At 38.5% G+C, this 14209-nt stretch overlaps 1 protein-coding gene across 5 annotated transcripts in view; it reads left to right on the forward strand.

Moving 5' to 3' along the window:
• FHOD3 (formin homology 2 domain containing 3) overlaps positions 1–14209 on the forward strand; it is a 376643-nt gene that overhangs the window by 263488 nt on the left and 98946 nt on the right. For all 5 annotated transcript variants that reach the window (XM_077182716.1, XM_077182714.1, XM_077182715.1 and 2 more), the window contains exon 10: positions 1712–1947. In XM_077182716.1, the coding sequence (XP_077038831.1) occupies positions 1712–1947 (236 nt within the window). The remainder of the gene's footprint in view (positions 1–1711; positions 1948–14209) is intronic.

Raw genomic sequence — 14209 nt, forward strand, 5'->3', positions numbered from 1 at the left:
TATATGTAACCTGCTATGGCAAATAGCTGCCTTTAATGCAAAGGCATTTTGTATTAAAGCTGGGGCATAGTCCAAGGCAAACCAGCACATTTACTAGCCTCCTTTCTGCAACTGCTAGTTGCACATACTGAAGCAAATAGAAGTTCTTCCCATGTGCTAAAGTGTTCAGCTCATCAAAAAGGCTCGGCTGAGCTCAACTTCACAAGTACTACTTGTTCTGCAACTGAATATCCAGCAAGTCCGTGTTTAAGAGTTTACACTGGACCAGATCCTATGCAGTTTGCAGTAATGAGTGACTCCACATTTACCACCTAGGTATAAAATAACTTCTTCTGAAGCATTTATATGTAGGGGTAGGAAATCCAGTTTCTTAATAATAAGCCTTTTTTTCAGATTTTGGGAAGTGTTGGAGGTAGGAGGTTTAGGCTGAAGTTGTACTGTAAATGTGAATTAGTGTTCTCATATGACAAAGTTAAATTACTTCATCGCTGCCTAAGTCCAGCGAAGGATTTAACAGATTTGATTCTCCATTTTCTCCATCATTTCTACTCCCATGCCACTTCACTTACTAGCAGAGTTAAGTTTTATACACAGCAATTTCTAGGAAGAGCAAGAGAAGGAGAGGGCTCAGTAATGTTCTTTCTTTTTCTATCATCGGAGGCATCATCTTATAGCAGCCTTTTTAAAGTGTAGTGATTAATCTTAAAAGGATGGATTGGTTTTTTGTGCGTGCTGCACCTACTGAAAGACTTACTTGCAGAATTGGCAGTTGACTTAGTTGGTGCCAGCTTTTTCTTTATGACCAAATTAAATTTAAACATGTCTTTGCAGGTTCTTCCTTTTATCTGCCAATCCTGTTTCTTACCTGAAAAATCTGTTTTTCCTCACAGAAACAGATTTTACACCCCTAGCAGAGATATCTCACTTCCCCCTTTTTTAAAAAAAAAAAAAACTTCTGGTAAGAGTTACCAGAGTAACAAGACTAATAGGAACAAGAAGATAGGCATTCTTCTGATGGCACACATCACCCTTTCTGTACCTCTGCCCATTTGAGTGGATTTTTCTCTTACAATGATTATTTCAATGTTAGGCTGCATTTCAGATGAGAGTCATTAGATACTACGTTGCTTCTGCCAGGAATCTCTCTCCTTGTTTTTATTAGAGGTAGTTCACATTGGCACATCTGGGGCATGCAGCAGTTTGAGATATTTGGCATTGAACCCATGCTTTAGTCCCCTGCTAATTCCAGCACACTCTGGTAACTTGGTAACTTCCACTTAATCACTACAAGTGTCATGTCTGAACATTAGAAGTGTTGAATCAGTCAATGCGTGGAGTTTTTTCCTGTTAACCTCACTAAAACTAAGTCTTCATCTAAGTATTTTGGAAGGATATGAAGAGAACTAGTTGTCCAAGACTGCTCAGCTTCCTTGAAAATTCGGTCCCACATTAAAGAGAAGACAAACAGATTAGGAGGCACATAAATATGTTGTTACAGGTCCTGTAATGTTGTATGCAAGACATCAGTATATAATTCCATTGTTAGAGCTGCCACACTGCAGTAATGGACAGACAGTGACTTTCAGGGATAGCTGTAGAAACAGTGCTGCTAATTGGAGTTAATCATGTTGAGACCAGGAAATTTTTAAGCCTAGGTGAAGACCTGTGGTAGCTGAAGGGACCATGTCAGCCTTCTTCCTCTCTTTCTCAGGTGACACTGAGGCATGAAGACGGAGATGAGGGTGCTGAGCCCCCACCCAGCGGGCGCAAGGATCGGAGGAGGGCCAGCCTCGGTGCCGGCGAGCGCAGGGGGCTGGAGCGCCGGCGGAGCCGCAGGCACTCGGCACACAACAACGTCAAGAGCACTTTATCAGCCCCTGCCAGCCCCTGCGGGCAGTCCAGCTTCGTGCTGAGCCACGGACAGCGTGTGGAAGAGCTCAGTGAGAGGTAAGGGCAGGAGCTGAGGGATATTCCTTTCTTCTCCCGTCGCTTTCTGCTCTTTGCATTTTATTAAGATGATAGGCTTTTCTTTATCGTCCTCTTTTCATTGAAATAAAAATGAAAAAAACAAAAGCATATTCGGAGTTAAAACACCAGCACAAAAAAGAAAGGGATTTGTGGGTGACTTACCTACATTGCTGACTTCTTTGGAACCATCCATCCTAAGGAGACCCAAACCACACAACATAGAGCATTTGGTATGAGAACTAACTCAGCCTAATTTCATCCATTGACAGATTTTATATTCACTATGTTCACATAACAGAAGATTGTAACAAGAGCATGGTAACGTTAATTCAGAGCTATTTGTCCTGTGTATGTTACAGTTCATTCTTATTTTTCTTCCTCCTTTTCATTCCAGCATAAATATTTGCCTTTGAGGCTACAGCAGAGTAGTGAATATATCTAATGTTTTATAATTAGCAAAAGAGAGGCAGTAATGGCTAGCTGAGCAGCAGTCTGCAGCAGTGGAGTCAGTTCAAGATGGTGTCTTTGCCAGTCCTATGATGGTTGGCTCGGGCTGTGTGTGCTTAGGAAAAGAGGGAGCTGCAGATCCTCAGCGTGTCTGACTGCTGCACAGGAGGGCTGGAAGTAATTCACCACAGTTACATGTCTGATCAGCCCTCCTCTCTTTGATGTCAGTGGAGTGCAGCAAGCACTGGTGGGCCTTCAGTTATCTAATGTGTTCTACATGCCTGAAATTTCAACTAAGATGAATCAAGCTCTGAGACTGGCTGTTGATTCTACAGGGAATCTGGCTGACTAGCTCAGGTGGTGATACATAAAAGCTGCAGGCAGCAAAAGCTGGACACTGTCATCTCACTGCTGAAGATGCAGTTTGAAAAACTGAAGCATGGTCTGTACAAGAGCATATCTTGTATTAATTATAACTTTTGGGAAGTTCATTGAAGGTTTCTCTTGATTAGCAGGGGATGTAAACTTAGAGCCTTAAAATCCTATGTTGCATGTCAAGCAGTCCTTCTTGCAAAGAGACCTGGGTTGGCTAAAGTTTAATGGGTTCTGGCAATATGAAAATGTAAGACTCCAGATAACTGAAATAGTAGTTGAATTAAATTGTTGTATACCACATACAGATAACCTTATTTTCTTTTTTTTTAAATTTTATTTTGGCATTTAACAACACATTAACACTTGTTTTCCATCACCTTCCATGGCCTGGTCTTTAGTGGGCTGCCAGCTGAGAGCCCCATGCTCTTACAGGCTGATAACAAGGATGACAGTGCATTTGAGGATGAGTTTAAAGCATCTTCAGAGTGAGTACAGCTGGGAGCTTCAGCTGCTCTGCATGGGATGCCTTGTGCATGACCTTGGGCCCTGCTTCAGGACTTAACAATATGACTGGGAATCTGTAACCATGAATGTAAAGCAGATATTTATGGCTATATGATTTATATGATTTTTTTTTTTTGTTAAACTGATGAATTTGAATTGGAAATGAGGAGATGCTTCTACTCTGCAGAAGGGAATTGTTCATTCTCTTACTGTAAATTAAACTAATAGAAACCATCCAGGACAGCAACTTCTACCAACATGTTTTCTCACTATTATTGTGTGTGCTTGCTAGCCTTATTTTGCAGGCTTCAATAACTTCTGATAAATTTGTGTTTGAGCTAATTTTTAGTGGGAATAGAATAGAGGGAATAAAACCACAACAAATCAGTTTCAGAAGCTCTTTGAAATATTTTTTACCCAACATAACATAATTTCAATAATCATGTTACTTTTTTGAAAAAAGTAATTATACAGTTCTGCTCCACACGCTTTATGACAGTGACATATTTTAAAGCATAATTTAAGTTTAAATACAAGAAAGAAATCTTTCTCTAAGCAGTGAATTTTAATTTTGTGTTGCAGTTATCTTCTGTAAGACAATAATTAAATTCTCTTCAATTCCATTTGGAATGTCCAACTTGCTCAGCTGGCTCTGTAAGGAAACAGGCATGCAATTATGAATGTGTGTAATTCTGATCTTTACTTTGCATATTAGTTAAATAAAAATACTGCCTCAGCCCCCACCCCCATTATCCAGTCCTCTTAGCAAGTAAAGGCAGGGAATTATTTGTAGCTAGCAAATCAGATTTTTTCCCATGGGACATTACAAACTACAAAGTATGTTCAGGATTTGAGGATGCAAGTTCTATGCTCAGTGAAATTGTTTAAGTTACCATAAAAAGAAGTTAGTCAGCTGTTGGATCTTCTGTAATTCTCATTTTTCTGGTAAAGTGTTTCTGGTAAACAAGCTTTTCAGATAAGCAGATTCTGTCCTTCACATTTTTAGATTCATTATCTGCCCAAATCTGTAGTTGTGGTAGGAAGAGGAAAAACAGCCTTCCTGCTTTATCTTATTCCAGTAACTCTCAACTTCCAGTGAAATAGTCCAGATGTGTGCAACAGTATCTCTACACCTGATAGCTAAATTGAGACAAAAAAAAAAAAAAAAGAAAAAAGGAAAAGCCTAAAAGCCTTATGGCTTCTCCTCATTAATGTTTAGGCAGAAAACTAGTGAAGTTGAATGTGTCCTTTAAGGTTTTTACACATTTATAGAATTTGAATTAGACTTAAATGGAAAAAGGTTTTCTGTAATCAGATTTTCAAATTTGAGCATATGGTCTTCAATGCAAGATATTTTTGGGTTTAAAGGACTTGAATAGATTGATCTTGTGGCAGTTTGCATTTAAATTTTAAAATCCTATCTTAGAATATGATGCAGGCATCACTTCATTTTGTCAAAAGAAACACTCATTATGACCCTGTTGCTTCCATTGTTAATGTTGTAGAGAGGAATCTATACAAATGGATAAAATTACTTACTACCTCTGTAAATTGATAGTAACTTCTGTTCAGCCATGAAAGAACTGTCTCCTACTAAGGACCTTTTAGTTCATAACCCTGGTTCCTCAGGAGAAAGGAAAAAAATTTGGCAGTAAGTTTTTGCTGTGCTCTATTTCCCAAAAAAATAGATACAAAATGGATTTCAGTCTTTATTCCTTCACTACATTTTCTTTCCCAGTAGGACTTGTAACAGTACTAATGATAATCTTACTGTGTTGCTCCTGCTGAAAGCTCTAAACTTTGTGTGTGGCTGCAGATGTCTTATGTCTGGTTTTACAGTAGATTAGACCCAGTGGAATTGCTTCTGATGAGCATGGTTAGAGATTGAAGTCGCACTCATACACTGTACTAAATTTTATTTTGGGAAATATTCTAGGTTATTTTTGGACTTCTGTACCAAAATCAGGAGAAGTTCTTTCCCATCATTCTCCTTCCCACATTATTCATGTTTCTTTTCTTTCAAGCTCATCAGCTGTTTTGGCGATGGCTTTGCTTTTGTTTACCACATCAAACAGGTTGTGCACAGTCATCTGCTTTGTGTCAACCGATAAGTCTTCCAAAAAGAGAGAAATTCGTGGTGCCGGTAAAACAACAAAAAAAAGACAATATTGGCCAAATTCTGTTCTGTCTCACAATGCTCTATATCCAGAAAAGTTGTCTGAAGTCAATGGAGTTGGTCTGATCTATGCCAGGCTAATTGAGAGCAGACTTTGGGTTTTGAGCTGGGAAAAGTTGACAGTAAATGCTAAGGGCGACCAAAAGGAAAACTTGCAGGCCTTTTTCATCCACTTGGCAGCCTTTTTCCAAACTAAATGTATTGTTTTTTCGCCTGTGGTTCAAAACAAATAAGGTTCCAAATCTGCTTTGTGTTAAAATAGTTTTCATGGAGAGCAAAGCTCAGCCTGATGTGCCTGTTACTAAATAAGTAAGTAAAGAAGTTGATAACAGCTACTAACTAAGGCTGAAGGTTGATTTAAAGGTCTGTACCTACTGCAGCATACTTCAATATCCCTGTCCTGACCAGCAGCAGGTCTGCTTTGCTAAAACTTCTTTCTCTTACCATGATGGCATAGAGCACCATTAAGCCTGGTGGGAACTTTGGTCCTGTTTAGCATGATGTTTTAATGCTGTGCCAGAGGCACCTCCTAAGGTTCCCTGCCCTGGCCCAAACTGAGTGCTCTCAGTCTGTGGTCTAGCATGCTGCTTCTTATGCAGTAGACTTTTAAACACATTCTTCCATGGGTTGTGTTGTTTGTTTGATTGTTTTCTTTTTAAAGTAAAGCTAGCTTTTTCCAGCCACACCATGGATAGAGTCAGGGAAAAATGCAAGGAGTGGCATGGGATTTGCACTACATTTATGTTGTTATTGTATGCAGTGATTTCTGGCTAAATAAGCATTAAAAGGCAAATTTCTGTCTCTCTGTCTTTTAGTCTCATCCTGACTGGGTTTCAGAGGGTAAAAGGCAGCCTGGTCAGAAGTTCTCAGTGCTGTCTGTCTTGAGCATGGCACAGCTTCTCTGAGTTCTGTACATCAAAATCAGAAACAAGTGCTCCTCCCAGCTTTTCAAATTAATGTTTCACATTTTCCGGTGCATTTCCCTTTCTTCAGTACTGCACAGAGACATACTCATCCCTCGCCCTGGGTGTCCCATCAGAGCTGTGTCAGCCAGACCTTAACAAACATGTTCAAGTGAGCTTCTGGGAGATTTACACTGACACCTCTTACCAGCATTTGACTGAACAGCTCCATAACTATGGAATTAGTTACAGGTCAAAGACTGAGGTTTATGAAGTTGTAAATAGCTAGGATTAGGTGTTTTCCTCTCTTTACCAGACTCTGCTTTTTATTTTCATAGCTTTGATTTGTTTTATATTATCAAAAATCACCAAAGAATTTCTAAGATTGATCTTATGACACCAAATACATTCAGCTAGAGATAACCTGGCCATGGTTAGAACTTTCTTTTCAGTATTTTTGTGTTTTGACACCTAACAAATGAAAGAACTGACTGCCATCTTAAGAATTTAGCAGAATAGAGCCTGCATTCTGCATCAGAGACCAAAGCTGGCTTTAGTAAGCTTTCTCTTACTAGACCATGAGGCTGAAAAGATATGAGGAAGACCAACTGTTCAGGTCCACCTGACACTTCCAGATTTTTCAATTTGAAGAAAGCTGGCCTTCAGGAGAGCTATATTGATAAGTAAAAACAACAGAGAAGCAAACAGGGAATTATGTATCTATGAACTTGGCTTTTTTCAGGGTCCTGCCTGGAAGCCTGTTAGTACTCTTCCTCTGAGCAAAGAGTAGCACAGGGAATTCCAAAGTTTCCCGCAAATTCCTAGGCTAGCTGGACACAGCTCCATTGCACCCTGAGCTCAAGGTCTTTATGGTCCTAGAAAAAAACAGGGAAATAGTTGTCTAAATAAAGGAAAGCTGTGCTGAGAAGTTGTAAGGTCCTGTTTGTTAGAAAATGCATGTTTCTGATGTTTGAGGATTGCCAAAATGCAGGCAGAGATCATGATGCTATTTTGGTTTTACCAGAAAACAATGAATACAGCTGAGCCTCTGATGCTAAGCATTTTTTCGGCTCAACTTTGGATTCCTGATGAGTTTCTAACCAATAGCACAGACCTTAGTTTGCTTATTAGGCCTCATTAACTGATTGTTCAAATTGCTTCATGTAGAGCCAGGACTGCAGGGTTGGTTTGCCCAAGATACAGCTGAGACTTGGTTTTTTTATATCATTATTTTCCATGTTTTCAGACATCCCAAACCATAACTAATCTTTTATTTTTCTCTAGCATTTACTATGGAAAAATTCTAGTTTTTGTCATGATGTTTCAAGTTCTGGTGACTTTCCACAACACTATAAGAAAAGATTTGATTGTATAAATACTTAATGGGTATAGATCAAAGATACAGTGGTGGGTGGGGTTTATTTTATTTTATTTAGGATCTCTTAGAGTTGCTGTCTGTGTCAAATATGATGAGTGGTATATAGGTATTAAACAGCAAAGTGGGGAGATTCAACATCATCATTTGATGTGACTCAGGTTGTGGTATAGATTACTAAAGGCCCAGATGAGAGAAGTTAATTTCTCTTTTATTGCTGTAATAGAAAGGAACACATTGGGTTTTTTTTCCCCTTGATGTTTATCTCTGGTTCCTACTTTTGGTTATTTAAAACAACTGAGGCATGAAATTAGACAAAGAAAATATCTCCAGGATAAACATGCAGGCACATATCTGTAGATGTGAGTCTCTTTAATGCATGTACATACACACAGACATACACATATACATATGAGCTGAGCCACCTAGCATTTGGGTGTGCTTTGACATTGAATGGCATATGATCAGTTATGAGGGAGATAATAGCTTGTCACAGTTTGGTTAGTAAGGGTGAAAATGAAAATGGGATATAAAAAAGAAGAGGTTTTGGAAAGATTTATCAATGAAATGAAATGGCTTGGTAAGGTAGCAAAGGTAATGTGTGTTGGTAGCATCAGATCTTTATTAGACTTTGACAGCAATACCATATAAAAATCTAACCTGCTATGTTAAGTTTGGAGCGGGAGAACACAGGTAGGATTTGAAGCGTTAAGTCAAGCAGATTCCAAAGGAGAACCCTAAAGGTGTGAAATTTTCAATCTTACTCTTTGTAAGAATATCTTGGAAGCTCCCATAAGGAATGCAGTAGAGGAAGAGATATAAGATAGGTTAAGAAAAAAAAAAAAATTTAAATCTATATCATAAAAACGGACTGCATTGATGTATAGATAGGGGTTAACCCACTATTGACCCAATAAGTAATAACGACACAAAGATTTAAAATTTAAAATTTACAACTTGATGAGTATCTCAGGTCCAGGTCAAATTGCTGTTTCAAGTTGATATCAGCTTTTTTTAATATGAATTTAAACATGTCTGAGTGTGTCAGGTTTTCTAGTAGGAATACTCTTTTCTGACTGCACGTCTTGCTGAAAGGAAACATTTTATGCTTGGTATACATGCGGAGTCCAGTTAACAGCAGTGCACTTTGCCGTAAAGGCAATGGGAGATTTTCCTATTTGAACTACAAGAGGAATCAAGAAAGCACTGAAGTTTAAATAGATTTTAGCTGCATGGCAAATGAAATCACAGCATAACTTATCCTAATTATTTTACTTTGTTTTTTTCCACTGTGTGTTTAGCTTTCATGAGCTACCTGAGGAAATGCAATGCCAGACTAGGGCATGAATGCATTTCTCTGGATCTGTATGGTAGTGTCTTATGCACTGGAGTGTACATGCCTTAGAGAGTTCACCTCTCCAGTCTGTTCCCAGTGTTTGTAAACATGATCCTCTGAGAGCAGGAAAGCTTTTTTACACATAGGATACAATGGTGGAGGGCAGAGGGAAAAGACAGCAGCATGGTAGGATGCCATTTCCCTTTGAAGGGTCAATAACAGTGGCCTTCAACTGTTAACCAATATGCACTTCCAAGCTCTGAAAATAACATTTCTTCTCTCTTTCTGTATATGTTTCAGTATATATTGCTCCAAACGTCTATCTACATCATTATTCTGTTTCTTTACCTCTCTCTTCTTAGAAATGTAAAAATACCAATGCTGTTTAATGATCAGAGAGTTGTGACTCTTGAAGTCTTTGCAAAGCCTTGTCAGTATCTTAAGCAATGTTCTGCTGTCTTGCTCTGCTTTGATGTGTCCTATATAAGACAACTGCAGCAGTTAAACAAGTCTGGAGGCATTGCCTAGGTATTATTTAGGTGTGAAAAGCTGTTGCTGATCATACTTTAGGGATAAAAAAGTAAAACAGAAACCTAAAGATAAAAGACAGATATGAAAGTATAGTGAGTGCATGTACTTCATGGTATTTGACATTTCCTCACCTTTTTGTCTGAACTGTTTTCTTTATTTAGGGCAGAAATACCAGGATCATTTTCCTTTTGACCTTTGTAATTAGTCACCTTAGTCTTCCTGTATGCAAAAGGTCAAATTTTGAGGCTTTTATGTACATCGTTATGCATATAATTTTATGTAATCTCATCTTCACATAATTGTACCAACTGCAGTGGGATAGAAATAGGAAGTGGGGTTAATTGGTGGTTTCTTTGGTTTTATTTTTAATGGAGGAGGAAAGTGTACTGCCATATCTTTATACAAACTTATAAATGTTGAATTTGAATTATTACCACTTTTAGCTTTCACCTAAAGGACTAGTTGAATCTGTTTTGGCAGCTAGGATAGAAGAAAGGAAGAAGCAACAGAAGTGTACCAAAGCATTTGTTTATTTTACAAGGATTTAGGAATTTGGCTATGAATTGTGCCATCTAAGCTATAAAAGTGGAATTGAACTCATAAATTGAAGAAAATGGCAAGCAATGGCAAGAGAAAATAAAATTACATCCAATGTGACATATCTTTCCTTGATGGAACATTTTTCAGTTTCTCTTTGTTTGGCTGGAGTTCAGGGATGCAGCTGTGCACGAGGTAGAAGAGGTCAGAGGTTTTCAGGAGAGAGGGCGGAAAACAACCTTGAAAGGAAAGTTTGTGACATCAGCTGTAGTATGCAATTTTAAATAATATTGTGAAATGAGTAATGGTGATCTTATTTCACTGAATGTGGCTTGTAGTCTTGGTCACAGAATCATAGAATGGTTGGTGTTGGAAGGGACCTAAAGACCATCTACTAGATCTCATGAGCTAGCTTCTATGTGCATTGTATGCATTGACCAAAGCCTTGGTAGCCTAATTGTGGCAAGATGATAATTTTTTTCCATTTTTCTATATTCTGATTCATTAGTGGTTTCATTTCTATATTCTGGTTCATTTTCTATAATCTGGTTCATTAATTCATCCTGAATTAAATGATCTGAAGCATATCTTACCTTTTCAAAATTTCCTTTGATACCAAGCAAAGCAGAATGTGTTTCTATGCTCATGCTTATTTTGTTGGTGTGGGTTTTTGTTTGGTTTGGTTGGGGTTGTTTGTTTTTTGGGCATTTTTTGTTCCTTCAGGGCAGCCTTTGATTTTTCTTTTACCTCTACCTTTGGGATTTTTTTGGTGGTGAGTAGTGAGGAACTTGTGTTTCTGGGCTACAAGCTAAAAAGAAATCCTAAGTTCTTTCAAGCTGTCTTCATCAAAACTCTGCTAAGAGACTGGAGAGAGCCTGGAGAAGACAGAGACTACACAAAACTTTGTACACATTGGTCAGCTCCGGGGTCCAGTGGGATAGAGAGCAAGTTTTGGAGCTTTGAGTTCCTGTGGACTAAGAGCCGTTGTCTTCAGAGTGCTCTTATTTTTAAAATCATCCAACTGTGACCAGGTTAGGTGTGTGTGAGGTGCAAGGCCTGGCATCTCAAGGACTCTGCCCCTGCCTTCAGCTAAACTTGTAGAAGAGTCCATTTCTTATAATTCCTTTCATCAGTCTGCATTTATTAGTGCTTTCCTCTTTGCAGCTTTGAATAGGTATTTAATATCAGCTGGGCAAGTTTTCATTCTAAAAAGGAGAGAAGTTAATCCTTTAGTTCTAAATCCTTTGTCAAGTTTTTGTTTTGCTGTCTAATGGTTCTCTGTCCATAAACTGCACTTTCATTGTCTTTTTTAATATGCACATTGTTTTAAGTGGCTAAAAGTACTTGAATGTCAAATTTTAGTTGAAACAACAAAGCAATACCTGTGCCCTAGAAGAGTTGTTAGTTGCCATGACCAATGCTATACTTTCTAAAGATTAGTGGGGGAGTGAGGTTTTGTTTATTTGTTTAGCTTTTTTAGCCTGTAGCAGTAATGCATTTTAAAGATTGCTTTTTAAACAAAGTGTTTGTTTTGAAATTTGTTTTCAGTGGTATAAAGCTTTTGTTTAAATATTTCTGATCTGATGCTTTTATCATTGAACTGAAGTAAGCCAGGAACAGCCATAAGGTTAGCTGAATATATCTGATCCTTCTGCATTAGCTGAAGTCCTTCCTCCCTGCCACTGGATAAATATTTGCCTTTTGTAAATGGGATAGATTCCTCTGCACTACTAAAAACCGTGCTGGCTTCTGAACCTCATTTAACTGGAAACCTCCCTATGAGTCCTTTTCTCTTAATTTAATTCCACTACTGCATTGACTCCAAATTTGCATCTGTATGTGAGGGGGACAATGAGCTTTTCCACGCCATCCTTTCTCCACTGCATACAAAAATGAACACATAACTCTGAACAGTTTCGATGAGTTCACAAGCCTGTCTGCTGTTGTGTTTGAGTATCTGACTCCAGTTAGTTTTCCTATTTTAATAAATATTCACAAGGAAATGTTCCTTTTCTACCCTTAGGAAAGATTTAGTTAGCAGGTACTATCTGTTTTGTTGGACAGAATATCTGTCCTCTGACAAGACTGAAATGACTGCCACAGCTGCTTTGTTTAAAAGAAGAGCACACATCATTCCTGCCTGTGAGCTTACCCCTATTCTCTGATCTGTATCTGAGCCCCCTCCTGGGGATACTCAAGGACTCTGAAACTGAGTTTAGTTGCTAAAAGAGTGTTGAGCATGTCCCCTATCCAGTCACTTATTTTCTTTGTACAAGTTTCCCTTGACCACATTGGCTCCCCAGACTGGAGGGTCTGCCTGCCTCTGTGCACACTGATCATCTCTGCTACCAAGTCACACAGAGCCAGATCCTTCCTCTGGCTTTTCCAACCACTTGCCATGTAGTTCCTGCACTCCTGCACTTAATATTGGCAAAGGAAAAGAGCTTTCCAATCAGAGCTTCTGAGATTTTGACCTAGAACTCAAGGACCCTTTGAGGAAGGAGTCATTGGCATGACAGAAGAATTATCATTCTGGAATCTCTAAAATTTTTTTCAGCTCCTTTATCCGTGCTGTGTAAACTCCTGTTGTTTTAGCCATGCCCTCGTAAGGTGGAATAAATTCTCAGAGAACTCTTTCAAATTTATGAGATTGACCATATCAAATGAGTATTTCACAAATGATTTTTGGTATTTTGAGACAATTGAGGAGAGGGGAAATTTTGGCATCATCGATGTGTAATCCTTCTGGGAGCTTTAAACACAGCAATAATGGGGACACTCTTGTTCATATAAGCAACAGCCTTGCTGCCAGCATTACAGGATGCATTGTACTATAAATAGACAACCATGATCCTACAGAGCTCCATGAGTTATTTCTTAAATCTGAGTGCTGTTGGACAAGCAGAAGCAGAAGTTTCCCTTCATAGGAAATAGCAGAGCTTGAGCTAGTAAGAAGGGATTATATGAATGCTCCCTGGTTCAACTCTTTCTTTTCTTTTTTCCAGTAAATGAGTAAAAGTGTGAAAGTTGAGAGGTGTCTGTGTAAGGGAGGTATATATTTGTGGGCAGGACAGGGAGGTGATGAGATGACAGCTGAGATGGTTATGTCATTAAGCCACTTTAGGAATGGTTGAAAGTGTAAATGTTTGCCAGAGTATTGGAAAAGTTCCAGGCGCTGCCATTTGCCTGGTTATTCTGTAACTCCAAAAAATGCAACAAATTTTAGATTGACACTTTGCATTGCACTCAATGAGTTCATGATCTCACACTGTAAATATTCATTATTCTTATAACATGGAAACTAATTCTAAATGGAAAAAGCCATAGGGCATCCCTTCAGAATCAGAGGAAAGAAAACAAGCTTTCAGGAAAATGCAAAGAATAGAAGTGTCTTACAAACTTCATTATGATTGTATGTTTTTCTTTTTGCATGAAGCATAACCTAAGGTTGTGTACGTCATTAAATCAAGTGGAGAACTGTATCAACTGCAAATATATTTTCTGTGAGTCTGTTCATTTGGGAAGGTGAAAAGCATAGATAGGAGGGATGGGAGGCAGACAGTGTAGCTTTTCCATTATGTTTAATATAGTTTTCCTGTTTTACTTATGTGGTTTGTAGGTTGTGGAGGTTTTATGCATGACTTACACTTCCCTTCTGCCAGAATTACTGCTGAACTGAAGCCTGCTTTGACCATAGTAATGATTCTACTGAAATAATTCATGTACTGGCATCTGATAACTTAAATATTGCTATTTGCTAATAGTCCTGAACTGATTTGGTCTCTGTTATTTCTAACTCAGTGGTTCACCCTGTTCTCTTTTCCAGTTGAGCTATTGGTTACTTAGCAGGAATGTTTTATTTGGTTTAATTTAGGAAGTGTGATGTCCAGTGCCAGCTGTCCCATGCCAGCACATTGTGTACTGTCCTTTAGGCCAAAAAGGCACAACTTAATGACTAATGAGTTGAACATTGCTATTGTCATAAATGCTTTCCATTAATGCCTCTGCAGGTAGGGCAGCTGCAAATGGAAAGTAAAGCTCAAGAAAAATCAATGGCA

Source organism: Agelaius phoeniceus, chromosome 1 (assembly GCF_051311805.1).
Source record: "Agelaius phoeniceus isolate bAgePho1 chromosome 1, bAgePho1.hap1, whole genome shotgun sequence".
NCBI classification, from domain to species: domain Eukaryota; kingdom Metazoa; phylum Chordata; class Aves; order Passeriformes; family Icteridae; genus Agelaius; species Agelaius phoeniceus.